The following is a 23,779-nucleotide window of genomic DNA, read 5'->3' as shown; positions in this document are numbered from 1 at the left end:
GACAGGAAGAGACCGGGAGAGACAGGAAGAGAGCGAGAGACAGGAAGAGACCGGGAGAGACAGGAAGAGAGCGAGAGACAGGAAGAGACCGGGAGAGACAGGAAGAGAGCGAGAGACAGGAAGAGACCGGGAGAGACAGGAAGAGAGCGAGAGACAGGAAGAGACCGGGAGAGACAGGAAGAGAGCGAGAGACAGGAAGAGACCGGGAGAGACAGGAAGAGAGCGAGAGACAGGAAGAGACCGGAGAGACAGGAAGAGAGCGAGAGACAGGAAGAGACAGGAAGAAGAGCGAGAGACAGGAAGAGACAGGAAGAGAGCGAGAGACCGGGAGAGACAGGAAGAGAGCGAGAGACCGGGAGAGACAGGAAGAGAGCGAGAGACCGGGAGAGACAGGAAGAGAGCGAGAGACCGGGAGAGACAGGAAGAGAGCGAGAGACCGGGAGAGACAGGAAGAGAGCGAGAGACCGGGAGAGACAGGAAGAGAGCGAGAGACAGAGACAGGAAGAAGCGAGAGACCGGGAGAGAGACCGGGAGAGACAGGAAGAGAGCGAGAGACCGGGAGAGAGGAAGAGAGCGGGAGAGACAGGAAGAGAGCGAGAGACCGGGAGAGAGCGAGAGACCGGGAGAGACAGGAAGAGAGCGAGAGACCGGGAGAGACAGGAAGAGAGCGAGAGACCGGGAGAGACAGGAAGAGAGCGAGAGACAGGAAGAGAGCGAGAGACAGGAAGAGCAGAGACAGGAAGAGCGCGAGAGACAGGAAGAGAGCGAGAGACAGGAAGAGAGCGAGAGACAGGAAGAGAGCGAGAGACAGGAAGAGAGCGAGAGACAGGAAGAGAGCGAGAGACAGGAAGAGAGCGAGAGACAGGAAGAGAGCGAGAGACAGGAAGAGAGCGAGAGACAGGAAGAGACCGGGAGAGACAGGAAGAGAGCGAGAGACAGGAAGAGACCGGGAGAGACAGGAAGAGAGCGAGAGACAGGAAGAGACCGGGAGAGACAGGAAGAGAGCGAGAGACAGGAAGAGACCGGGAGAGACAGGAAGAGAGCGAGAGACAGGAAGAGACCGGGAGAGACAGGAAGAGAGCGAGAGACAGGAAGAGACCGGGAGAGACAGGAAGAGAGCGAGAGACAGGAAGAGACCGGGAGAGACAGGAAGAGAGCGAGAGACAGGAAGAGACCGGGAGAGACAGGAAGAGAGCGAGAGACAGGAAGAGACCGGGAGAGACAGGAAGAGAGCGAGAGACAGGAAGAGACAGGAAGAGAGCGAGAGACCGGGAGAGACAGGAAGAGAGCGAGAGACCGGGAGAGACAGGAAGAGAGAGAGACGGGAGAGACAGGAAGAGAGCGAGAGACCGGGAGAGACAGGAAGAGAGCGAGAGACCGGGAGAGACAGGAAGAGAGCGAGAGACCGGGAGAGACAGGAAGAGAGCGAGAGACCGGGAGAGACAGGAAGAGAGCGAGAGACAGGAAGAGAGCGGGAGAGACAGGAAGAGAGGAAGAGGAGCGAGAGACCGGGAGAGACAGGAAGAGACCGGGAGACAGGAAGAGAGCGAGAGACCGGGAGAGACAGAAGAGAGGAGAGACAGGAAGAGAGCGAGAGACCGGGAGAGACAGGAAGAGAGCGAGAGACCGGAAGAGAGACCGGGAGAGACAGGAAGAGAGCGAGCGAGAGACCGGGAGAGACAGGAAGAGAGCGAGAGACCGGGAGAGACAGGAAGAGAGCGAGAGACCGGAGAGACAGGAAGAGAGCGAGAGACCGGGAGAGAGCGAGAGACCGGGAGAGACAGGAAGAGAGCGAGAGACCGGGAGAGACAGGAAGAGAGCGAGAGACAGGAGAGAGCGAGAGACCGGGAGAGACAGGAAGAGAGCGGGAGAGACAGGAAGAGAGCGAGAGACCGGGAGAGACAGGAAGAGAGCGAGAGACAGGAGAGAGCGAGAGACCGGGAGAGACAGGAAGAGAGCGAGAGACCGGGAGAGACAGGAAGAGAGCGAGAGACCGGGAGAGACAGGAAGAGAGCGAGAGACCGGGAGAGACAGGAAGAGAGCGAGAGACCGGGAGAGACAGGAAGAGAGCGAGAGACCGGGAGAGACAGGAAGAGAGCGAGAGACAGGAAGAGAGACAGGAAGAGAGCGAGAGACAGGAAGAGAGCGAGAGACCGGGAGAGACAGGAAGAGAGCGAGAGACAGGAAGAGAGCGAGAGACCGGGAGAGACAGGAAGAGAGCGAGAGACCGGGAGAGACAGGAAGAGAGCGAGAGACCGGGAGAGAGCGAGAGACCGGGAGAGACAGGAAGAGAGCGAGAGACCGGGAGAGACAGGAAGAGAGCGAGAGACCGGGAGAGACAGGAAGAGAGCGAGAGACCGGGAAGAGAGCGAGAGACCGGGAGAGACAGGAAGAGAGCGAGAGACCGGAGAGAGACAGAGACAGGAAGAGCGAGAGACCGGAAGAGAGAGACGGGAGAGACCGAAGAGAGCGAGAGAGGGGAGACAGGAAGAGAGCGGAAGAGAGACCGGGAGAGACAGGAAGAAGAGAGACGGGAGAGACCGGGACCGGGAGAGACAGGAAGAAGAGAGAGACCGGGAGAGACAGGAAGAGAGCGCGAGAGACCGGGAGAGAGACAGGAGAGAGGAGCGAGAGAGACCGGGAGAGACAGGAAGAGAGCGAGAGACCGGGAGAGACAGGAAGAGAGCGAGAGACCGGAGAGACAGGAGAGAGCGGAGAGACCGGGAGAGACAGGAAGAGAGCGAGAGACCGGGAGAGACAGGAAGAGACCGGGAGAGACAGGAAGAGAGCGAGAGACCGGGAGAGACAGGAAGAGAGCAAGAGACAGGAAGAGAGCGAGAGACAGGAAGAGAGCGAGAGACAGGAAGAGAGCGAGAGACCGGGAGAGACAGGAAGAGAGCGAGAGACCGGGAGAGAGCGAGAGACCGGGAGAGACAGGGAAGAGAGCGAGAGACCGGGAGAGACAGGAAGAGAGCGAGAGACCGGGAGAGACAGGAAGAGAGCGAGAGAGACAGGAAGAGAGCGAGAGACCGGGAGAGACAGGAAGAGAGCGAGAGAGACAGGAAGAGAGCGAGAGACAGGAAGAGAGCGAGAGACCGGGAGAGACAGGAAGAGAGCGAGAGAGACAGGAAGAGAGCGAGAGACAGGAAGAGACCGGGAGAGACAGGAAGAGACCGGGAGAGACAGGAAGAGAGCGAGAGACCGGGAGAGACAGGAAGAGAGCAAGAGACAGGAAGAGAGCGAGAGACAGGAAGAGAGCGAGAGACCGGGAGAGACAGGAAGAGAGCGAGAGACAGGAAGAGAGCGAGAGACAGGAAGAGAGCGAGAGACAGGAAGAGAGCGAGAGACAGGAAGAGAGCGAGAGACAGGAAGAGAGCGAGAGACAGGAAGAGAGCGAGAGACCGGGAGAGACAGGAAGAGAGCGAGAGACCGGGAGAGACAGGAAGAGAGCGAGAGACCGGGAGAGACAGGAAGAGAGCGAGAGACCGGGAGAGACAGGAAGAGAGCGAGAGACCGGGAGAGACAGGAAGAGAGCGAGAGACCGGGAGAGACAGGAAGAGAGCGAGAGACCGGGAGAGACAGGAAGAGAGCGAGAGACCGGGAGAGACAGGAAGAGAGCGAGAGACCGGGAGAGACAGGAAGAGAGCGAGAGACCGGGAGAGAAGAGAGCGAGAGACCGGGAGAGAGCGAGAGACCGGGAGAGACAGGAAGAGAGCGAGAGACCGGGAGAGAGCGAGAGACCGGGAGAGACAGGAAGAGAGCGAGAGACCGGGAGAGCGAGAGACCGGGAGAGACAGGAAGAGAGCGAGAGACCGGAGAGACAGGAAGAGAGCGAGAGACCGGGAGAGACAGGAAGAGAGCGAGAGACCGGGAGAGAGCGAGAGACCGGGAGAGCGAGAGACAGGAAGAGAGAGACCGGGAGAGACAGGAAGAGAGCGAGAGACCGGGAGAGACAGGAAGAGAGCGAGAGACCGGGAGAGACAGAAGAGGAAGAGAGACGGAGAGACAGGAAGAGAGCGAGAGACCGGGAGAGACAGGAAGAGAGCGAGAGACCAGGGAGAGACAGGAAGAGACCGGGAGAGACAGGAAGAGAGCGAGAGACCGGGAGAGACAGGAAGAGAGCGAGAGACAGGAAGAGAGCGAGAGACAGGAAGAGAGCGAGAGACAGGAAGAGACAGGAGAGAGCGAGAGACCGGGAGAGACAGGAAGAGAGCGAGAGACAGGAAGGAGAGAGACAGGAAGAGAGCGGGAGAGAGACAGGAAGAGAGCGAGAGAGACAGGAAGAGAGCGAGAGACAGGAAGAGAGCGGGAGAGACAGGAAGAGAGCGAGAGAGACAGGAAGAGAGCCGGGAGACAGGAAGAGAGCGAGAGACAGGAAGAGAGCGAGAGACAGGAAGAGAGCGAGAGACAGGAAGAGAGCGAGAGAGACAGGAAGAGAGCGAGAGACCGGAAGAGAGCGGGAGACAGGAAGAGAGAGACAGGAGAGACAGAGAAGGAAGAGAGCGAGAGACGGGAGAGACAGGAAGAGAGCGAGAGAAGGAAGAGCGAGAGACCGGGAGAGACAGGAAGAGAGCGAGAGACAGGAAGAGACAGGAAGAGAGCGAGGGAGACAGGAAGAGAGCGAGAGACCGGGAGAGACAGGAAGAGAGCGAGAGACCGGGAGAGACAGGAAGAGAGCGAGAGACCGGGAGAGACAGGAAGAGAGCGAGAGACCGGGAGAGACAGGAAGAGAGCGAGAGACCGGGAGAGACAGGAAGAGAGCGAGAGACCGGGAGAGACAGGAAGAGAGCGAGAGACAGGAAGAGAGCGAGAGACAGGAAGAGAGCGAGAGAGACAGGAAGAGAGCGAGAGAGACAGGAAGAGAGCGAGAGAGACAGGAAGAGAGCGAGAGAGACAGGAAGAGAGCGAGAGAGACAGGAAGAGAGCCGAGAGAGACAGGAAGAGAGCGAGAGACAGGAAGAGAGCGAGAGAGAGAAGAGAGCGGAGAGACAGGAAGAGAGCGAGAGAGACAGGAAGAGAGCGAGAGAGACAGGAAGAGAGCGAGAGACAGGAAGAGAGCGAGAGACAGGAAGAGAGCGAGAGACAGGAAGAGAGCGAGAGACAGGAAGAGAGACCAGGAGAGACAGGAAGAGAGACCAGGAGAGACAGGAAGAGAGACCAGGAGAGACAGGAAGAGAGACCGGGAGAGACCGGAAGAGACCGAGAGACTGGGAGAGACCGGAAGAGAGCGAGCGAGAGACCGGGAGAGACAGGAAGAGAGCGAGCGAGAGACCGGGAGAGACAGGAAGAGAGCGAGCGAGAGACCGGGAGAGACAGGAAGAGAGCGAGCGAGAGACCGGGAGAGACAGGAAGAGAGCGAGAGAGACCGGGAGAGACAGGAAGAGAGCGAGAGACCGGGAGAGACAGGAAGAGAGCGAGAGACCGGGAGAGACAGGAAGAGAGCGAGAGACCGGGAGAGACAGGAAGAGAGCGAGAGACCGGGAGAGACAGGAAGAGAGCGGGAGAGACAGGAAGAGAGCGAGCGAGAGACCGGGAGAGACAGGAAGAGAGCGAGAGAGACCGGGAGAGACAGGAAGAGAGCAGAGACCGGAGAGACAGGAAGAGAGCGAGAGACCGGGAGAGACAGGAAGAGAGCGAGAGACCCGGGAGAGACAGGAAGAAGAGCGAGAGACCGGGAGAGACAGGAAGAGAGCAGGAGAGACCGGGAGAGACAGGAAGAGAGCGAGAGACCGGGAGAGACAGGAAGAGAGCGAGAGAGACGGGAGAGACCGGAAGAGAGCGAGAGACAGGAAGACAGGAAGAGAGCGAGAGACCGGGAGAGACAGGAAGAGAGCGAGAGACCGGGAGAGACAGGAAGAGAGCCCGGGAGAGACAGGAAGAGAGCGAGAGACCGGGAGAGACAGGAAGAGAGCGAGAGACCGGGAGAGACAGGAAGAGAGCGAGCGAGAGACCGGGAGAGACAGGAAGAGAGCGAGAGAGACCGGGAGAGACAGGAAGAGAGACAGAAAGAGAGAGACCGGGAGAGACAGGAAGAGAGCGAGAGACCGGGAGAGACAGGAAGAGAGCGAGAGACCGGAGAGACAGGAAGAGAGCGAGAGAGACCGGGAGAGAGAGACAGGAAGAGAGCGAGCGAGAGACCGGGAGAGACAGGAAGAGAGCGAGAGACCGGGAGAGACAGGAAGAGAGCGAGAGACCGGGAGAGACAGGAAGAGAGCGAGAGAGACCGGGAGAGACAGGAAGAGAGCGAGAGACCGGGAGAGACAGGAAGAGAGCGAGAGACCGGGAGACAGGAAGAGAGCGGGACCGGGAGAGACAGGAAGAGAGCGAGAGAGGAGAGGAAGAGAGCGAGAGACCGGGAGAGACAGGAAGAGAGCGAGAGACAGGGAGAGACAGGAAGAGAGCGAGAGACCGGGAGAGACAGGAAGAGAGCGAGAGACCGGGAGAGACAGGAAGAGAGCGAGAGACCGGGAGAGACAGGAAGAGAGCGAGAGACCGGGAGAGACAGGAAGAGAGCGAGAGACCGGGAGAGACAGGAAGAGAGCGAGAGACCGGGAGAGACAGGAAGAGAGCGAGAGACCGGGAGAGACAGGAAGAGAGCGAGAGACCGGGAGAGACAGGAAGAGAGCGAGAGACCGGGAGAGACAGGAAGAGAGCGAGAGACCGGGAGAGACAGGAAGAGAGCGAGAGACCGGGAGAGACAGGAAGAGAGCGAGAGACCGGGAGAGACAGGAAGAGAGCGAGAGACCGGAGAGACAGGAAGAGAGCGAGAGACCGGGAGAGACAGGAAGAGAGCGAGAGACCGGGAGAGACAGGAAGAGAGCGAGAGACCGGGAGAGACAGGAAGAGAGCGAGAGACCGGGAGAGACAGGAAGAGAGCGAGAGACCGGGAGAGACAGGAAGAGAGCGAGAGACAGGAAGAGAGCGAGAGACAGGAAGAGAGCGAGAGACCGGGAGAGACAGGAAGAGAGCGAGAGACCGGAGAGACAGGAAGAGAGCGAGAGACCGGGAGAGACAGGAAGAGAGCGAGAGACCGGGAGAGACAGGAAGAGAGCGAGAGACCGGGAGAGACAGGAAGAGAGCGAGAGACCGGGAGAGACAGGAAGAGAGCGAGAGACCGGGAGAGACAGGAAGAGAGCGAGAGACCGGGAGAGACAGGAAGAGAGCGAGAGACCGGGAGAGACAGGAAGAGAGCGAGAGACCGGGAGAGAGCGAGAGACAGACAGGAAGAGAGCGAGAGACAGGAAGAGAGCGAGAGACAGGAAGAGAGCGAGAGACCGGGAGAGACAGGAAGAGAGCGAGAGACCGGGAGAGACAGGAAGAGAGCGAGAGACCGGGAGAGACAGGAAGAGAGCGAGAGACCGGGAGAGACAGGAAGAGAGCGAGAGACCGGGAGAGACAGGAAGAGAGCGAGAGACCGGGAGAGACAGGAAGAGAGCGAGAGACCGGGAGAGACAGGAAGAGAGCGAGAGACCGGGAGAGACAGGAAGAGAGCGAGAGACCGGGAGAGACAGGAAGAGAGCGAGAGACCGGGAGAGACAGGAAGAGAGCGAGAGACCGGGAGAGACAGGAAGAGAGCGAGAGACCGGGAGAGACAGGAAGAGAGCGAGAGACCGGGAGAGACAGGAAGAGAGCGAGAGACCGGGAGAGACAGGAAGAGAGCGAGAGACCGGGAGAGACAGGAAGAGAGCGAGAGACCGGGAGAGACAGGAAGAGAGCGAGAGACCGGGAGAGACAGGAAGAGAGCGAGAGACCGGGAGAGACAGGAAGAGAGCGAGAGACCGGGAGAGACAGGAAGAGAGCGAGAGACCGGGAGAGACAGGAAGAGAGCGAGAGACCGGGAGAGACAGGAAGAGAGCGAGAGACCGGGAGAGACAGGAAGAGAGCGAGAGACCGGGAGAGACAGGAAGAGAGCGAGAGACAGGAAGAGACAGGAAGAGAGCGAGAGACAGGAAGAGAGCGAGAGACAGGAAGAGAGCGAGAGACAGGAAGAGAGCGAGAGACAGGAAGAGAGCGAGAGACAGGAAGAGAGCGAGAGACCGGGAGAGACAGGAAGAGAGCGAGAGACCGGGAGAGACAGGAAGAGAGCGAGAGACCGGGAGAGACAGGAAGAGAGCGAGAGACCGGGAGAGACAGGAAGAGAGCGAGAGACCGGGAGAGACAGGAAGAGAGCGAGAGACCGGGAGAGACAGGAAGAGAGCGAGAGACCGGGAGAGACAGGAAGAGAGCGAGAGACAGGAAGAGAGCGAGAGACCGGGAGAGACAGGGAGAGAGCGAGAGACCGGGAGAGAGCGAGAGACCGGGAGAGACCGGAAGAGAGCGAGAGACCGGGAGAGAGCGAGAGACCGGGAGAGAGCGAGAGACCGGGAGAGACAGGAAGAGAGCGAGAGACCGGGAGAGAGCGAGAGACCGGGAGAGACAGGAAGAGAGCGAGAGACCGGGAGAGAGCGAGAGACCGGGAGAGACAGGAAGAGAGCGAGAGACCGGGAGAGAGCGAGAGACCGGGAGAGACAGGAAGAGAGCGAGAGACCGGGAGAGAGCGAGAGACCGGGAGAGACAGGAAGAGAGCGAGAGACCGGGAGAGAGCGAGAGACCGGGAGAGACAGGGAGAGAGCGAGAGACCGGGAGAGAGCGAGAGACCGGGAGAGACAGGAAGAGAGCGAGAGACCGGGAGAGACAGGAAGAGAGCGAGAGACCGGGAGAGAGCGAGAGACCGGGAGAGACAGGAAGAGAGCGAGAGACCGGGAGAGAGCGAGAGACCGGGAGAGAGCGAGAGACCGGGAGAGACAGGAAGAGAGCGAGAGACCGGGAGAGAGCGAGAGACCGGGAGAGACAGGAAGAGAGCGAGAGACCGGGAGAGAGCGAGAGACCGGGAGAGACAGGAAGAGAGCGAGAGACCGGGAGAGACAGGAAGAGAGCGAGAGACCGGGAGAGAGCGAGAGACCGGGAGAGACAGGAAGAGAGCGAGAGACCGGGAGAGACAGGAAGAGAGCGAGAGACCGGGAGAGAGCGAGAGACCGGGAGAGAGCGAGAGACCGGGAGAGAGCGAGAGACCGGGAGAGAGCGAGAGACCGGGAGAGACAGGAAGAGAGCGAGAGACCGGGAGAGACAGGAAGTGAGCGAGAGACAGGAAGAGAGCGAGAGACCGGGAGAGACAGGAAGAGAGCGAGAGACCGGAGAGAGAGAGTACATTTAGAAGCAATGTCATTTATTTGTTGCCATCCTCATCCCAGTAACCAGTCTAATCAAGCCCCGCCCCATTACCAGGAAGATGTCAGCGTATCCAGCCAGTGACTCCACCCCCTCCTGTATCCTGGCTCCGCCAGAGTCGTTTAGACCAATGACTGGAGCACCCACCATCATGGCCTGGTCCATGATCTACAGACAAAGGGATGTGACAAGAAGTCATGAATGAGAAGCAGGAGTGGTGTGAACCACCAGTCCCTGGAGAGTGAGCCCGTCCTCCTACCTTACAGATCTTCTGTGCGTGAGCCCCAGACAGACTGCCTCCAAATACTGTGAAGTCCTAAGACAGAGCAAGAGACATTTATTATGAAAATGAATGGTAACTACTTGCGTGCGTGTGCGTGTGTGTGTGTGTACCTGACTGAAGACATACACCAGCCTTCCGTTGATCCTCCCCTGTCCAGTCACCACACTGTCCCCTGCGAACTAGAGGTAGAGGGAAGCTGAAACCATGTTGATGACTGAATCAACATTTTAAAAAATGAATCAGTTTATTCCATTGTGTCCATAGGCTGGATAAAACGTAGGAACCTCTATGGTGAAGTGTTACCTTGTTGTGGTCCTCTTCCATGCCGAAGTCAGAGCAGCGATGTTCCACAAACATGTCACACTCTACAAACGAGTCCTTATCCAACAGGAGCTCAACTCTCTCTCTGGCTGTCAGCTTCCCCTGTGGAGAAGATCATTACACAGACAAAACGTTAAACGGACCGACAGACAGGCAAACAGATAAATACACCATAAAACTGACACACCTGCGCATGCTCAGATTATTTACCCTTTTGTGTTGCGCGTCAATTCTCTTCTGACCTCCTCCGATCAGCGCAGCATTCCTCTTTCTGTCTATCCTCTCCTGAACGGAGAGATGACTAACGGAATACCACCGCCGCGACTGTTGCTGCAGCTCGGACTGTGCAACGGCTGCCGAAGCCACGCCATGTTTTACCTGTCCGAATGTTTTAAAAGAAGCTTTTAGTCCGGAAAGCAGACCGCAGCTGCTCCGTGCTACAGCGAAGGCCGCCATTGTTGTCTGACTGACGTATTAGTGGGTGGGGACTGTGTAAAAGTGACGCGCGTTTGAGCCAATCACCAGAAGTAATTTTTTGAATGGCCAGTCAAAAACGAGGTAGATCTGGATAGGGATTGACTTCCTTTGTCAACATATTAAGAACCGTATATGATAGGTCAACCTTGAGAGGTTGGAGCTTTAAAGTTTGTGGTATCAATGTCATGGAAATACAAACTACACTTCCCCGAAAGTTGGTTTGGTATCTCCTCTGTGATTGGTCGCTCTGACCAACGCCCTTTGCCCCTTCCCTCCTAGCCACAACTCCCTTCCTAAGCACTGTTGTAGAGCTAACATCATTGGATTGGTAGAATAAGCAACATGTTAAATGTATCATGCATTATACATGTGTCACTCATCTATATGTTGAAATCGTTTTGAAACCTATGTCTAAAATGCACTGTCTGTGTGTGTGTAGGCCTACAGTCTAAAACAAGAGAAACACTCAAACTGATCAATATTTATTGGAGGGTTAAAACATCTATCAACCATTACAATCATAATTGTACATAAAGTACCAGCAGCAGTTACTGGGGACAACTGAGATCATTCTGTTCAGTGGAAAACAATCAAGCTCTCAGTGTTGTGGGTTGAAAAGTGCTCACCCAATACCCTGTCTAAAGAACATACCTCATTTTCAAGTTTTGTTATTGTTTTTACAGCACCAGGGGATCGTGTTGTATGACCCTACCTTTTAAGTCCTCATTGTTTTTCCATTACCCAGATTACTACATTCTAACACTGCGCATTGATTGGCTTAGATGGAAGTTTATTTTAGAGTATTAGTTTGACAGACCGATAACATACTGCATATGTATTGTTCAGGTCAGGTGAGCAGAGCTGGGATAGGATGACATGTGTCTGGGTTTAACTGAACCAAACTTATTGTGACACACACACACACACACCCCAGAGTGCAAACAGCTACAATCAGGGAATGGTGTCTGTGTTATATTCTTACATTCTAACACAGTTTAAAACACCAGTCCAACCCAGTTTGATCCAGTTTAACCCAGTAAGAGAGACATTCTAACCGAGGTCAACAATCAGGTTGAACCCAGTTTAAAAGCCTTATCTGCTTGTCTAACCTGGACATTGGTCTGAAATTCTGACTGCAAGATGGCTTTGTGTTTGCAGCTACACACACACACACACACACACACACACACACACACACACACACACACACACACACACACACACACACTCTAGAGGTTTTCCTGCAGCCAGTCCATGTATCCTCTGATCATTCTTTCCCCCACATCGAAGAAAAACGGCCAGTGAGCAAAACTCAAGGCGCCGTGGAAACCATCGTCATAGTGATGGCTGGAAACCGCGACGCCAGCGTCTTGTAGCCTCCTGGTGTACATCAACCCATCATCTCTGAGCACATCGTACTCACATGTTACAATGTAAGCTCGCGGCGTTCTACCCAGAACCCCCTGATCCGCCATCAGTGGCGCCGCTCGGACATCCAGCAACCCCGACAGAATATCACCCTCCTGCCCTGTGACCTCCTGTGACCCCATCTCCATGCCAACAGGCTTGTAATGCTTCATGTGTTTGGCTGGCAGAAGGTTGGTCCAGTTGAGATGGGAGCGGAGGGAGGGAGGGATGGATGGATGATGGAGGAAGGAGGGGGACAAGAGGAGGGGATGGAGAGAGGTATCAACCCCCAGGTAGAGCAGCCAGAACCTACGGACAAAGAGAGAGAAGAGTTACTAACACAGGTGTGTGTGTGACTGTGTGTGTGTGCAGATGTGCACCAGTGTGTGTGAACATGTACGTGTGTGTACCTGGCCATCATAGAGCGGTGTAGCATGGGCATGTTGTGGTTCTGTTGGTAGGATGGAGTGTTGAGGTCTATACCCTGGAGGACTGGGTAGATTAACGCCTGAACACTGAACTTCACACTCACACTGTCATCTACCGAGATCTGTGAAGACAGGGAGAGTGTGTTAGTGTGTCTGTGTAGACACGTGTGTGTGTGTGTGTGTGTGTGTGTGTGTGTGTGTACCTGCTGTGCGACCGCTGCAGCCAGGTTTCCTCCAGCGCTGTCGCCTGACACGGCCACGCGCTGTGGATCCACAGACAACTTTCCCAGAATGCCCGGCTCCAAGAAGTGCTTGGCCGCAGCCAGACAGTCCTCATACTGCACAGGGAAATGCACTTCTGGAGCCAGACGGTACCTACACACACACACACACACTTATGGTAAAATGTACAAAAAACACTTTTTAATCCTTTTAACAGTTCTGTCCAAACCTTAACTTGTAAATATAGCGTTATAAGAACCCAATACTGTCCTGTTGAGTGTGTGTGTGTGTGTGTGTGTGTGTGTGTGTGTGTGTGTGTGTGTGTGTGTGTGTGTGTGTGTGTGTGTGTGTGTGTGTGTGTGTGTGTGTGTGTGTGTGTGTGTGTGTGTGTGTGTGTAGAACTGAAGCTAATACAGTGTGAAAACAGGAGACACTTACTCAACAGACACAACCACTGCATTCAGCTCATCAGACATCTGCCTACACAAGACATCATAGCTCCCCATCTCTGAGAGGAAGACAGGGAGAGGGGGAAGAGAGAGGTGTGAGAGTAGAGAAGGAGAGAGAGATGGGGGAGTAGAGGAGAGAAAGAGAGATGAGGGGAGTAGAGGAGAGAAAGAGAGAGATGAGGGGAGTAGAGGAGAGAAAGAGAGAGTGATGGGGGAGTAGAGAAGGAGAGAGAGATGGGGGAGTAGAGGAGGAGAGAAAGAGAGAGATGAGGAGAGTAGAGAAGGAGAGAGAGATGGGGGAGTAGAGGAGGAGAGAGATGGGTGAGTAGAGGAGAAGAGAGAGATGGGGGAGTAGAGAAGGAGAGAGATGGGTGAGTAGAGGAGAAGAGAGAGATGGGGGAGTAGAGGAGGAGAGAAAGAGAGAGATGGGGGAGTAGAGAAGGAGAGAGAGATGGGGGAGTAGAGGAGGAGAGCGAGATGGGGGAGTAGAGGAGGAGAGAAAGAGAGAGATGGGGGAGTAGAGAAGGAGAGAAAGAGAGAGATGGGGGAGTAGAGAAGGAGAGAGATGGAGAGAGAGATGAGGGGAGTAGAGAAGGAGAGATGGAGGAGTAGAGAAGGAGAGAGAAGGAGAGAGAGATGGGGGAGTAGAGAAGGAGAGAGATGGAGGAGTAGAGAAGGAGAGAGAGATGAAGGGAGTAGAGGAGAGAAAGAGAGATGAAGGGAGTAGAGGAGAGAAAGAGAGATTGGGAGTAGAGAAGGAGAGAGAGATGAGGGGAGTAGAGAAGGAGAGAGAGATGAAGGGAGTAGAGAAGGAGAGAGAGATGAAGGGAGTAGAGAAGGAGAGAGATGGAGGAGTAGAGAAGGAGAGAGAGATGAAGGGAGTAGAGAAGGAGAGAGAGATGAGGGGAGTAGAGGAGAGAAAGAGAGATGAAGGGAGTAGAGGAGAGAAAGAGAGAGTGATGGGGGAGTAGAGAAGGAGAGAGAGAGAGAGAGAGAGAGAGAGAGAGAGAGAGAGAGATGTGGGAGTAGAGGAGAGAAAGAGAGAGATGGGGGAGTGGAGAAGGAGAGAGAGATGGGGGGGAGTAGAGGAGGAGAGAGAGAGAGATGGGGGAGTAGAGGAGAGATAGAGAGAGGAAGACAGTGAAAAACCAAAGGTTGTTACATTAGGATTACATCATGAACTAGATGTGTTTATGCTGGTAAACATACACACACTTACTGGTGGTCCCCAGGGCCCATCCTCCTCCATGGTAGAACATCACAGCCCTCCTCAGACCCCTGTCTCCTCCCCCCTCGGCGGGCTCGTACACGCGCACCGGGACTCTATCAAAGTCCACGTCACTCACCCTCATCCCGCCTCCCTGTCCTCCCGCCATCTCCCCCGGGGACCCCAGCCCCAATGTGGACCCCCGAATCACTGTGATGTGGTGACTGAGACCCAGACACTGGCACAGGTCACCCTGGGGGAGAGGGGGAGGGAGAGAGAAGGACAGAGAGATAGACCTTTGAATGAGGTCTGAGAGAGCTGGAGTATCCCTGGTAGTTTAGTATGCTAACCCTGTTCTAGGAGCTAGGGCTTTGACTTGAGAGTGAGTGTTTGTTCTGTCCTACCAACATGGTCAATGTCACACCCTTGGCAATGACCACCATAGGAGTTTGCAAGTCAGCACAGATCTTTGACCAGAATAGGGCTCCCCAAGGCCCCTTTTAACAATCTGTCTCAGTCGGTCCTTTCACCTACTAGCCTAAAGCCTGGGGTCTAGACAACGTTGTGAATGTTGCTCTCTTCTCCACTGACACAAGTTACATCAGCTAAAGGTGCTCTGTTCACCCCAGTGTGTATGTGCGTGTTTGTTTATGTGTATTTACCCCAGGCACTACTTACACCATGACTGTGTGAAATCTAGGTGAAGGGTCACACACACACACCCACTAGAAATTATCTTGTTGTAAGAAGGTGTGTGACTGGCTGCAGGGAAGTCAGGTGCAGGAGAGCAGAACTGGGTAATAACTGGAGCAGTTTAATATGCAAAAACCAACGGCACTCAGAACAACAAAATATGGGTACAATATAACCCGTCGCGAACCAGTCAGAGTGCACAAACAATCTACAACAAACAATTTCACACACAGACATGGGGGGGAACAAACCAGGTGTGTGGGAAAACAAGACAAAACAAACGGAAAATGAAAGGTGGATCGGCGATGGCTAGAAGACCGGTGACGTCAACCGCCGCCCGAACAAGGAGAGGAACGGACTTCGGCAGAAGTCGTGACACATGTGCTGTATTTAGCTAGTTCAAATCAATTATCCAAATATGATTTCACACAAGGGATGGAGAAAGCACAGTAAAGCATTGTTTTATGTCTATCACCAAATCAGTTCACATGTTCTACTTGTTCAGACTAACTAGCTAGCTTTACAACACGTCACATGTTAACTGCATTATAAACTATCTAGCTAGTTTAGCCTCCAATTCAGTGTCTCAAACCAATAGGCCTAAACCTGCTGCACCTGACTGGGATACTGTCACACCCTGATCTGTTTCACCTGTCTTTGTGATTGTCTCCACCCCCCTCCAAGTGTCGCTCATCTTCCCCAGTGTATTTATACCTGTGTTCTCTGTTTGTCTGTTGCCAGTTCGTCTTGTTTGTCAAGTCAACCAGCGGTTTTGTGTCAGTCCCCAGTCTCTCTTTTCTCGTCCTCCTGGTTTTTGACCCTTGCCTGTCCTGACCCTGTGCCCACCCGCCTGATCACTCTACCTGAGCCTGCCTGCCGTCCTCTACCTTTGACCTACCTCTGGATTACCGACCTCTGCCTGCCTTGCATCTGAGTCTTACCTTGATTCATGATAGATACATAGGTCGAGTAATAGAGAAAGTATTGCATTGCCTACTAACGTTACTCGTTAACACAAAGAACTGTCAAGCTAATGCAATGTAAAGTATGATTGGGTTTATAGTTATTCTTGTTTCTTACCACTTGCAGCATAGCACGGAATAAGGCGTCCAACAGCATCAGTTTCATATGATCCTCGATGGCAGCAGGTAACGGTGTATAGATGTAATAAGAAACACCCACCGTTAATAGCAATGTTACTACAATAGAAGACAACTTCATCTTTATAACACCAGTATTGCTCGCAATCTCCCCAACATGAACACGTATATCAACGGCAACATAGGGCTGTGCAGTCAGTGTGACAACACTGCCAAAGTCCAGTGTGATGTAACGTTAGTTAGCTTTAATATTAAAGATTCGGAATTTGCTCGTTAATACCTAAATGGAACATGCAATAATTATAGAAATGACATATTCTGAATACGCGGACGATAGCGAACAAGTTGCACGCCTTGTTTTTGCAATTCGGTGTCGTATTTTCTATTTAGAGTCGAAATGTAAAACGTTGCCATCTCCTCTGCTCAGCAGTAACGTCTTAAAACTGCGACGCCTACTTTTGCATGTTAATGAAACATGTCAATAGTTTCTTAACCACGTGACATCGCTATCAAATCCAGGGCAATTTGCAGAGATTTTTTTTTTACTTTATCAATTCATTTTTATTCACTTTACAGAGAAATACTTTAAAAAAAACGTAAATTCTTCCACCCAATAGGACTAGATGAATAGAAACAACTTTGGTTCAGGGACCTCGCCCGTCCAGTCTATGGCAATGACTATTTTATTTTATTTATTTTGGCTGTTTTCAATTAAAACGTTTTCATGTATGAAAAAAAATACTTGTTTCTAACTTCAATAGCTTCCACCCCATATCACTTGAACCAACTTGTTTTGGTTCATGGACCTCATCGATACAATATAAGGCAATTACTTTAGCAGTTTTTGACTTGGGCTATTTTCTATAAATGTAATATCACTATATGTAAAACAATAAATAAATAAATAAAAATACTTGCTTAAAACTTAAACAACTTCCACCCCTAAGGAGTTTCATAAATAAAACCACCTGTTATTTATTCAGGGACCTTGTCTGTACAATCTACAGAAAATACTTTCATATTTTCTGACTATGCTATTGAATGGACTTCCTTCAAACGTCAATAGCTTTCACACCACGTGACTTTCATGAGTACTACCAACTGTTATTGTGCTTTTGGGAGTCAGGAAAAATGTATGGTGTAAAATGGACATTATTTTCTTTAGGAATGTAGTGAAGTAAAAGTAGGCAAAAATATGAATAGTAAAGTATAGATACCTAAAAGAAACGACTACTTTGAAGTATTTTTACTTACGTACTTTACACCACTGCATACATTATACATGTGTCACTCATCTATATGTTGACATTTTGAAACTCAGTGTCTATATTGCACCGGCTGTGTGTGTGTGTGTGTGTTACAATTATAATTGTACATAAAGTACTGACACCCAGCAGCAGTTTACTGGGGACAACTGAGATCATTGTGTTCAGTGGAAAACAATCAAGCTCTCAGTGTTGTGGGTTGAAAAGTCCTCACCCAATACCCTGTCTAAAGAACATACCTCATTTTCAAGTTTTGTTATTGTTTTTACAGCACCAGGGGATCGTGTTGTATGACCCTACCTTTTAAGTCCTATATATTCTTACATTCTAACACAGTTTAAAACACCAGTCCAACCCAGTTTGATCCAGTTTATCCCATTAAGAGAGACATTCTAATCCAGAGGCACGAGATGAGGGCGGACACCTTCTCATGGCCCGAAGGAGCCGGGTGGACGGTTGCCAGGTAGAGATCCACCTGCAACAGAAAACCCTGGCAGCGTGCAGCCATCCCATCATACTCCCGGGGGAAGGGCGAGAGGAATCCCACAGGGACCGGGTGCAGAGGGGGTGAGTAGTGGAGACCCCGGTTGTGCTGGTGGAGGCGCTGGAGGAACTCCCTGTCTCTCCCAGCGGTCCATAGTTTGGACGACGCGGTCCATGGCAGCACCGAGATGGTGGAGAATCGCCGCGTGCTCCCGGACGTGCTCCTCGACCCCTTTACCAGGGGAACCTGCTCCTGCTGACTCCATATTCGGCTGTGAATTTCTGTAAGACGTGTGTGACTGGCTGCAGGGAAGTCAGGCGCAGGAGAGCAGAACTGGGTAATAACCGGTGTATGTTATCATGTCAACAATCAGGTTGAACCCAGTTTAAAAGCCCTATAAACATCTGCTTGTCTAACCTGGACATTGGTCTGAAATTCTGACTGCAAGATGGCTTTGTGTTTGCAGCTGCATAGACACACACACACACACACACACACACACACACACACACACACACACACACACACACACACACACACACACACACACACACACACACACACACACACACACACACACACACACACTAGAGGTTTTCCTGCAGCCAGTCCATGTATCCTCTGATCATTCTTTCCCCCACATCGAAGAAAAACGTCCAGTGAGCAAAACTCAAGGCGCCGTGGAAACCGTCGTCATAGTGATGGCTGGAAACCGCGACGCCAGCGTCTTGTAGCCTTCTGGTGTACATCAACCCATCGTCTCTGAGCACATCGTACTCACATGTTACAATGTAAGCTCGCGACGTTCTACCCAGAACCCCCTGCTCCAACCAGCAGCAGCTCGGACATCCAGCAACCCCGGGAGAAGATCACCCTCCTGCCCTGTGACCTCCTGTGACCCCATCTCCATGCCAACATGCTTGTAATGCTTCATGTGTTTGGCTGGCAGAAGGTTGGTCCAGTTGAGATGGGAGCGGAGGGAGGGAGGGATGGAGGGATGATGGAGGAAGGAGGGGGACAAGAGGAGGGGATGGAGAGAGGGATCAACCCCCAGGTAGAGCAGCCAGAACCTACGGACAAAGAGAGAGAAGAGTTACTAACACAGGTGTGTATGTGACTGTGTGTGACTGTGTGTGCATGCAGATGTGCGCCAGTGTGTGTGAACATGTACGTGTGTGAACCTGGCCATCATAGACACGTGTGTGTGTGTGTGTAGCCAGACGGTACACACACACACACACACACACACACACACACACACACACACACACACACACACACACACACACACACACACACACACACACACACACACACACACACACACACACACACACACACACACACACACACACACACACACACACTTATAACAGTTCTGTCCAAACCTTAACTTGTTACTATGGCGTTATAAGAACCCAAGACTTTAATTTTGAGTGTGTGTGTGTGTAGATCTGAATCTAATATAGTGTGAAAAGAGGAGACACTTACTCAACAGACACAACCACTGCATTCAGCTCATCAGACATCTGCCTACACAAGACATCATAGCTCCCCATCTCTGAGAGGAAGACAGGGAGAGGGGAAAGAGAGAGGTGTGAGAGTAGAGAAGGAGAGAGAGATGAGGGGAGCAGAGGAGAGAAAGAGATGAGGAGAGTAGAGGAGAGAAAGAGAGAGATAGGGGAGTGGAGAAGGAGAGAGAGATGGGCGGAGTAGAGGAGGAGAGAAAGAGAGAGATGGGGGAGTGGAGAAGGAGAGAGAGATGGGCAGAGTAGAGGAGGAGAGAAAGAGAGAGATGGGAGAGTTGAGAAGGAGAGACAGATGGGGGGAGTAGAGGAGGAGAGAGAGAGAGATGGGGGAGTGGAGGAGAAAAAGAGAGAGGATGACAGTGAGAAACCAAAGGTTGTTACATTAGGATTACATCATGAACTAGATGTGTTTATGCTGGTAAACATACACACACTTACTGGTGGTCCCCAGGGCCCATCCTCCTCCATGGTAGAACATCACAGCCCTCCTCAGACCCCGTCTCCTCCTTCTGCGGCGGGGGGCTCGTACACGCGCACCGGGACTCTGTCAAAGTCCACGTCACTCACCCTCACCCTCACCCCGCCTCCCTGCCCTCCCGCCATCTCCCCCAGGGACTCCGGCCCCGATATGGCCCCCGAAACCATGGGATGTGGTGACCCAGACACTGGCACAAGTCACCCTGGGGGTGGGAGAGAGAAGGACAGAGAGATAGACCTTTGAATGAGGTCTGAGAGAGCTGGAGTATCCCTGGTAGTTTAGTATGCTAACCCTGTTCTAGGAGCTAGGGCTTTGACGTGAGAGTGAGTGACTTGTGAAGGCCCCTTTTAACAATCGGTCTCTGTCGGTCCTTTCACCTACTAGCCTAAAGCCTGGGGTCTAGACAACGTTGTGAATGTTGCTCTCTTCTCCACTGACACAAGTTACATCAGCTAAAGGTGCTCTGTTCACCCCAGTGTGTATGTGCATGTTTGTTTATGTGTATTTACCCCAGGCACTACTTACACCATGACTGTGTGAAATCTAGGTGAAGGGCCACACACACACACACACACACACACACACACACACACACACACACACACACACACACACACACACACACACACACACACACACACACACACACACACACACACACACTAGAAATTAGCTTGTGCTGTATTTAGCTAGTTCAAATCAATTATCCAAATATGATTTCACACAAGGGATGGAGAAAGCACAGTAAAGCATTGTTTTATGTCTATCACCAAATCAGTTCACATGTTCTACTTGTTCAGACTAACTAGCTAGCTTTACAACACGTCACATGTTAACTGCATTATAAACTATCTAGCTAGTTTAGCCTCCAATTCAGTGTCTCAAACCAATAGGCCTAAACCTGCTGCACCTGACTGGGATACATAAGTCGAGCGATAGAGAAAGCATTGCATTGCCTACAACTCGTTAATGTAAAGAAGATTCTGCAACTTCGGGCACTTTGGCCCGGCAAGCTTTCAGAAATGAAAATGTATTGAAACACCATTTTGAACAGTATTATAATCGTCTTTAATTTGTCTAGACATAATATCTGATCATGGCTGTGATCGTACTATTCAGGAATTGATATATTTTTGTAGTTTTTCTCAGACAGACAAATGTCATTTCCATCACGTCATTAAACATTTGAGTTGAAAATGAAATATCATACAATGATTTTATAACACATTTCTTATACATTGGAGAAAAATTACAGATTGCTTAGCATGCTTTGGCCAGTATTACAGCTAGCATGTCACGTTCTGACCTTTATTTCCTGTGTTTTGTATTTAGTTAGTATGGTCAGGGCGTGAGTTGGGTGGGCAGTCTATGTTTGTTTTTCTAGGTTTTCGGAATTTCTATGTTTCGGCCTAGTATGGTTCTCAATCAGAGGCAGGTGTCATTAGTTGTTTCTGATTGAGAATCATACTTAGGTAGCCTGGGTTTCACTGTGTGTTTGTGGGTGATTGTTCCTGTCTCTGTCTTTGCACCAGATAGGACTGTTTTGAGTTTTCACATTTCTTGTTTTTTTGTAGTCAGTTGTTCATGTGTACCTTAACGCATTAAAAAGAACCATGGACAATTACCACGCCGCGTATTGGTCCTCTGATCCGTTTCGCCTCTCCTCTTCGGAAGAAGAGGAGGAAATTCATTACATAGCATATGGTTTACACTAAACTAAATACATCAAATATATTTAAAACATCTAAATTCTACCACAAATTAAAGAAGTTGTAGCCTGTTTGGAAATGACTGACAATTCAAATATTCTCACAGGCAATATTTACCTCGATTTTTCTTCAACTTCTGGACATCACATCTGGAACAACTTTCCTCTGCAGCCATGTCCTTCAGTGTCACAATATGTTATTATGGTAACTAAGTTAACATTCTATTGACAAAACTTTATATTGAGGAATTTGCACTCAGTGGTGGAAATGACACCCCTACCAAAGGACAGGTATATTTTGTGTAAATAACAATATAAAGGCCATACTCACAATAAATGTTGATATGTTGATTTATTTAATTGACTCTTTCTCTAGAATATAACATTACATAATGTGAAATTATGAATGTTTTCTCATAGAAAAACATAGTCGAAGCTCAAAAGTCTGGGTCAGGGACAAGGACAGAACAGTGAAATTGAGGTATAAAATGCATCTGATGAGAAGCCAAAATACTCGATAGTGGGTTGTTGAAACAAATATGGGGTGATTGTAGTTTGAACTTAACATATAAAGAATTTAAAAAAAAATTCCCTTCTAAAATCCCCAAAATGGACTCTGAGGACATAGAAGTTCCCGTAGTTGCAGAATTACCCATAAATAACTGTCAAGCTATTACAACGTAAAGTATGATTTCGCTTATAGCTATTCTTCTTGTTTCTTACCACTTGCAGCATAGCACGGAATAAGGCGTCCAACAGCATCAGTTTCATATGATCCTCGATGGCAGCAGGTAACGGTGTATAGATGTAATAAGAAACACCCACCGTTAATAGCAATGTTACTACAATAGAAGACAACTTCATCTTTATAACACCAGTATTATTAGCTCCACAACATGATACGTAGTTAGCTGTATATTCAAGATTCGGACTTTGCTCGTTAATACCTCTTAAACGGAACATGTAAGAATGATATAAATTACATATTCTGAACCAGTTGACGACCGAGAACAAGTTACACCCCTTGTTTTTGCAATTCGGTGTCGTATTTTCTTAGCTAATAAGTTGCTCCCCTCCCTTGAGCGGTAACGTCTTCAAACTGCGACGCCTGCTTTTGCATGGTAATGAAACATGTCAATAGTTTCTTAACCACATGACATCGCTCTCAAATCAATTTGACATTGTTCAGAGACCAGAGACATCCCTCGAATCCACTGCAATTTGTTTAGGTTTTTTAAAAAACTTTATCAATTCATTTTGATTAACTTTGCAGATAAATACTTTAAAAAAAAAAGGAAATACTTCCACCCCATAGGACTTGAATTACAACCAACTTTGGTTCAAGGACCTCGTCCGTAACAATCTATGGCAATTACTTTTGTAATTTTTTACTTTGGCTGTTTTCAATTAATTGATTTTCTTAATATATAATAAATACTTAAAACTTCAGTCGCTTCCACCCCAAATCGCGTGCATGAATTCAACCGACTTTGATTGATTCAGGGACCTCATTCAAAAAAATGCAAGGCAATTCCTTTTGTATTTTTGGACTTAGGCTATTTTCTATGAATTTAAAATCATTATATGTGAAAAAATGGCCTTTCAGAAACATCAAACAGGCAAAGCATTGAATCTTACTACACTGGCTCCGACTGTGGCAGGGCTTGCAAACTATTACCACCGCAGAGAGTTTTCCAGTGACACGAGCCTAACAGAAGCTAAATAACTTCAATGTTTGCTTCGAGGCAAGCAACACTGAAACAAGCATGAAAGCATCAGCTGTTCCTGAAGACTGTGTGATCATGCTCTCTGCAACAGCCTATGGGAGTAAGACCTTTAGACAGGTCAACATTCACAAGGCCGCGTTGCCAGACGGATTACCAGAACGTGTACTCCGAGCATGCGCGGACCAACTGGCAAGTGTCTTCACTGACATTTTCAATCTCTCCCTTTCTGAGTCTGTAATACCAACATGTTTCAAGCAGACCATCATAGTCCCTGTGCCCAAGAACACTAAGGTACCCTGCCTAAATGACTACCGACCCGTAGCACTCACGTCTGTAGCCATGAAATGCTTTGAAAGGCTGGTCATGGCTCACATCAACAGCATTATCCCAGAAACCCTAGACCCCACTCAAATTTGCATACCGTACCAACAGATCCACAGATGATGCAATCTCTATTGCACTCCACACTGCCCTTTCACACCTGGACAAAAGGAACACCTATGTGAGAATGCTATTCATTGACTACAGCTCAGTGTTCAACACCATAGTGCCCTCAAAGTTCATTACTAAGCTAAGGACCCTGGGACCAAACACCTTCCTCTGCAACTGGATCCTGGACTTCCTGACGGGCCGCCCCCAGGTAGTAAGGGTAGGTAACAACACATCTGCCACGCTGATCCTCAACACGGGGGCCCCTCAGGGGTGCGTGCTCAGTCCCCTCCTGTACTCCCTGTTCACTCATGACTGCACGGCCAGGCACAACTCCAACACCATCATTAAGTTTGATCACTACC

The 23,779-nt window shown here is 50.9% G+C and overlaps 2 protein-coding genes across 53 annotated transcripts in view; both read right to left on the bottom strand.

Annotated features, from left to right (window-relative positions):
- Nucleotides 1-10,292, bottom strand: part of LOC118382558 (propionyl-CoA carboxylase beta chain, mitochondrial-like) — a 23,068-nt gene extending 12,776 nt beyond the window's left edge. For all 50 annotated transcript variants that reach the window (XM_052488826.1, XM_052488811.1, XM_052488815.1 and 47 more), the window contains exons 1-5: nucleotides 10,022-10,292; nucleotides 9,794-9,913; nucleotides 9,601-9,669; nucleotides 9,467-9,523; nucleotides 9,262-9,375 (exon numbers count right to left, since the gene is read on the bottom strand). In XM_052488826.1, coding sequence (XP_052344786.1) covers nucleotides 9,262-9,375; nucleotides 9,467-9,523; nucleotides 9,601-9,669; nucleotides 9,794-9,913; nucleotides 10,022-10,267 — 606 coding nt within the window. In that variant the 5' untranslated portion in view covers nucleotides 10,268-10,292. The remainder of the gene's footprint in view (nucleotides 1-9,261; nucleotides 9,376-9,466; nucleotides 9,524-9,600; nucleotides 9,670-9,793; nucleotides 9,914-10,021) is intronic.
- Nucleotides 10,293-10,754: 462 nt separating this feature from the next.
- LOC118379560 (neutral cholesterol ester hydrolase 1-like) lies at nucleotides 10,755-22,303 on the bottom strand. Of its 3 annotated transcripts, none has more exons than XM_052488798.1 (6): nucleotides 21,982-22,303; nucleotides 14,014-14,254; nucleotides 12,784-12,853; nucleotides 12,327-12,498; nucleotides 12,106-12,245; nucleotides 10,755-12,004 (listed from the first exon to the last, which is right to left on the bottom strand). In XM_052488798.1, the coding sequence occupies exons 1-6, from the start codon at nucleotides 22,219-22,221 to the stop codon at nucleotides 11,518-11,520; spliced, it is 1,350 nt and encodes a 449-aa protein (XP_052344758.1). In that variant the 5' UTR covers nucleotides 22,222-22,303; the 3' UTR covers nucleotides 10,755-11,517. The 3 variants fall into 3 exon arrangements, with proteins under 3 accessions (XP_052344758.1, XP_052344759.1, XP_052344760.1); XM_052488799.1 differs by lacking the exon at nucleotides 21,982-22,303 and adding an exon at nucleotides 15,775-16,256; XM_052488800.1 differs by lacking the exons at nucleotides 14,014-14,254; nucleotides 21,982-22,303 and adding an exon at nucleotides 19,511-19,590.
- Nucleotides 22,304-23,779: the final 1,476 nt, after the last annotated feature.

Source organism: Oncorhynchus keta, chromosome 30 (assembly GCF_023373465.1).
Source record: "Oncorhynchus keta strain PuntledgeMale-10-30-2019 chromosome 30, Oket_V2, whole genome shotgun sequence".
NCBI classification, from domain to species: Eukaryota; Metazoa; Chordata; class Actinopteri; order Salmoniformes; family Salmonidae; genus Oncorhynchus; species Oncorhynchus keta.
The sequence above is the reverse complement of the archived record's forward strand: the minus strand, read 5'-3'. Positions and strand labels throughout refer to the sequence as shown.

Excerpts from the sequence above, each read along its gene's own strand:
- LOC118379560 (XM_052488798.1), bottom strand. The coding sequence starts at position 22,221 with ATGTTCCGTTTAAGAGGTATTAACGAGCAAAGTCCGAATCTTGAATAT. Across the intron at positions 14,255-21,981 it reads TCCGTGCTATGCTGCAAGTG|GGTGACCTGTGCCAGTGTCT; the intron begins GTAAGAAACAAG and ends CCTCTCCCCCAG. Across the intron at positions 12,854-14,013 it reads ATGGGCCCTGGGGACCACCA|AGATGGGGAGCTATGATGTC; the intron begins GTAAGTGTGTGT and ends TCTTCCTCTCAG.